Genomic DNA, 3,615 nt, shown 5'->3' with positions numbered 1-3,615 from the left:
ATCTATCTTAACACAGCTAAACACACTTGCAGTTGTATCCTTTAGAGCATTTTTTTCCTCTCTTTTTTACAACAAAATTTACACATTTTGGGTTTTTTTACTCCCATAGTTCTTATTACGTTTTTGGAAGAGAATAAAACCAAATATGACAAAACAAAGTTGTCAGTCAAAACCAAGGATAGACATAGCACATGATGTAAAAAAGAGTACAAGGTTATCATCAATGGTTACCATAATGCCTCTTGCTTCCTTAAAAAGAATTGCCTATATCATTAGGTATAATAAAGTTGAACAAAACAGTACAGAACAAGACCAATAAAACCTAAATGACCACTAGTTCTTAATCCATAACAGCCATAAACATGGATGGACACATATTGCTGTGGTATGTTGTTTTTGATCACTAAGGCCCACCTTATTTCTGTTGGGAAGTAGTGTTGAAGAGACGTATGCATAGCAAGATCAAGAATGTGACATCAAACTTGAGAGCAGGAAGGGGCTTCCTGTAAGTCGTCCTGATTAATTTGACCATGCCTATGAGGGAGGACAGCACTCTCTGGGAGTGTGGATCAAGTTGCACTTGGTGACATAGGTGAGCAGAAGGAGGGAGGGTAGCTGAAAGCAGGGGGAGGTAGTGGAAGGATGGCACAAGAGTTTTGTGATATAGATCCAACCTGGAGTCTTGAGATGTCTCACTCATATGGGGGTTGGGGGTTGGGAGATACTGATCAATGTTATAGAAGATGCTGTAAATGAGAATTAATCATTCAGCCACTCAGTGTTGAGCACTGAGTCAGCCTTATTTCTATATTTTTACACAAGGTATTGTTTTCAAAATTGAATATCCAAAAGAAGACTTGTGCTGGAGTCCTGGGCCTGCTGGCACCATCAGTTCCAGAGGCTGGCTGGCCTGGGATGAGTGTCCCCACACCATCACCCAAGCCCAGTGACTTTAGGATCCTCACTCAGCCTGGCCAGGGAACTTCACGGCTTCCTGCCGCACTGGACCAGCTCAGTGGGTCTTGAGCCAGCCTGCACTGGCCTCCCTGCTCCCTGCTATGCTTGGCTGACACAGGATTTCTGAGCCTGCCAGCACCATCCATTCCAGAGGCTGAGCATGATTTACGAGATATGTGGTCTGGCAGTGTTTCAGGCTATGTGTCTTTGAAAAATGTACTTCTTAGACATTGACAGACACAGCACACAGTTATCTGAAAACTGATTTTCCTTCCCCACCTACATACCACCACCAACCCAAAGGTAACCATTGGGAAGGGGTGGGGCTGTAAGGATGGGCACATCTTAGGCTCATGGGGATGTGTGACACTGGGCTGTTGCAGGACAGAGAGCAAAATAAGAGCTGCTGACAATCTCTCAGCAAAGGGAAACTGAGCCCAGGATGCCTGACAGATCTTGTTCCCCCAAGTCCCACTCAATTCACCACCTCAGCAGCTCAGCAGTGGGCCACTCCCGTTGCCAGGTTCTAGACCAAACAATGAACATTCCAGGCCAGTAGTGTGACACAGGCAACTACTCACACAGCCTTGTGTGATGGAGTGGAAAAGCACTGTGGATCTGCCTTCTCTTAATTTCATGGAGAACTTTTTGTTCTATTTGAAGTAGTTTGGCAGTAAGAAGAGAAAAACAGCTCGTTCTCCAGCTTTCAGGACTCATTAAAGAAAAGTACCAACTGTTGGACAAACTCAGCAAGCCTCAGAAAGAACACGAAGCCTTAGAGACAACTCTCAAGGAGGCCCACCTGGAAGAGGAGACCAGGACAGCACAGCATCCGGAGGCAGCCAAAAAGAAGGTGTCGAGGAACGGAGCCAAGATTCAAGAGCAGATACACTGCCTCCTCAAAGAGTGAAAAGAAGAGCAATCAGAACGTTTTTGACAACAGCAATCAGAGATGGCAGAGATATCCAACAGGATCGGGTCTCAAGCAGAGAATCAACATCAGTGACATCTGAAATAGCTAACATGGAGGTTGCCACACTGATCACAAACAAAAAGTGGCTCCAGAGAGAAAAGACAGATGCTCTGAGTGAGAATGTCCAACTCCACAAAAACCAATCACAGCTTTCCCAGGAAGCTCAACAGTGGAAGGAACAAGTAGGTGAACTCACCTCACAGAAGAGGGCACTGCAAGACTCCCAGGCTGAAGCAGAACAACTGCTTCGAGAGAAAGGAAAACCTGTCAAGGCTCTGCCCCAGTGCCTGCTCATCAACACAAAAGGCTGGGCTTCTGAGATCCCAAAACACATCACACAGCCTGAGAACTCACAGCAGGAAATCAAGACTCAACTGGAAAATGGTCCTGGTTCAGGTCATCAGCCAACAGTGCCTTTGGAGAAACTGGTCTATGGTGCTCGATTAAATGCATCCTTAAACTCTATGGAAGAACAAAGAAACCAACTTCGCACTCAACTTTGGGAGGCAAAGAAAAATAAGAAAGAACTGGCAGAGTCTCTGCAACATCTCCAGACTCAACAAGCATCTCTGAAGGGAGCAAATGCACAGCTGCAAGGGGAGCGCCAGAAGCTTCAGCAGAAGCTCACAGTGATGGCAGAGGTTCACCACCAAACAATGCTGAGTGGCCACACCAAACTGAGACATCAGGCCACAGCCTGGGCAGAGCAAGAAAAGAAACTATCCATACGGGAAAAGGAGGGGGACCACACTGCTCAAGAGCTGGAGACCTACAGGAAGATAGCCCAGGATATGCAGGAGGAGTTGGAGAAGACCATTAACTTCTACCAAAGGCAGGTGACCTACATGCAGAAGGAAGCCCATGAGATCTGGGAAAGAGCTGCCACTGCTGAAAGACTCTTCAGGGAGTTGAGGATGGAAAATGCTCTCACCAAACAGATCCTGTGTGCCATGGAGGTAAAGGCTTCCCTGTTAAGCCAAGATCCTGCCACTCTCAGTGTGATAAAGAGCGCACCAGGCAGAGAGCATTCACAGCGTGGTCCTTCCCTTCAAGGTAGGCCAGCTTGAGCAAGGAGATCTGCTCAGCCTCTTCCATCACTGTGGGAGGAGCTGCTGGCATCTTCAGCTTCCTCTCCATTAGGGCCAGCAACCCCAGCCTGAGGCTCTCAGAAAAGTCACATTCAGCTCTGCCTATCCTAAGCCAAACTACTGAGTAGGGCCTGATTCCTCCAGCCTTCCCTCCACCATTTCTAACCTCTCCCACAGGCCAAGTTCTCAGAGTCCCCTCCTCCTCTTCTGCCTCCTCCAAGAGAGTCTCCACATCATAGGTATCTCCCCAACCCAGAGCCAGCATTCCCCATGAGAAAACTCTCTTCATTGTAACTTATTCCCCCTTACTGTCTGCATCTCTGCCCTTTTTCAGGATTAGTAGTTAGCAAATAAAGAGAATTTAATATGAAAAACTGTAGCTGCTCAGTTCCTAAGTCTATATTATATACAAGCTAATAAACAGAACACAGTGTACATTTTACTGGGTATACACTGAACCCCCACAGGGACCTCCCCTCCTGCATCACTCCAGGCTAGCAGAGCTACAGGAACCACACACCTGAGTTCAGTTTACAGGTCTCCATTACTACATTCCCGTTATCTACTAGGCTTAAGGAAACAAGAAGCGGAGAGAAT

General features: G+C 46.8%; 1 protein-coding gene across 1 annotated transcript; it reads left to right on the top strand.

Annotated features, from left to right (window-relative positions):
• The first annotated feature begins 1,525 nt into the window (after positions 1-1,525).
• Positions 1,526-3,338, top strand: LOC134475616 (cTAGE family member 2-like). Its single transcript, XM_063246743.1, has one exon. The coding sequence runs from the start codon at positions 1,981-1,983 to the stop codon at positions 2,995-2,997; it is 1,017 nt and encodes a 338-aa protein (XP_063102813.1). The 5' UTR covers positions 1,526-1,980; the 3' UTR covers positions 2,998-3,338.
• The last annotated feature ends 277 nt before the right edge of the window (positions 3,339-3,615 follow it).

Source organism: Cavia porcellus, unplaced genomic scaffold, assembly GCF_034190915.1.
Source record: "Cavia porcellus strain 051 isolate PalLab524CR breed Dunkin Hartley unplaced genomic scaffold, mCavPor4.1 scaffold_4, whole genome shotgun sequence".
In the NCBI taxonomy this organism is placed as follows: domain Eukaryota; kingdom Metazoa; phylum Chordata; class Mammalia; order Rodentia; family Caviidae; genus Cavia; species Cavia porcellus.
Note: the sequence above shows the minus strand (reverse complement) of the source record. Positions and strands in the feature narration are given on the sequence as shown.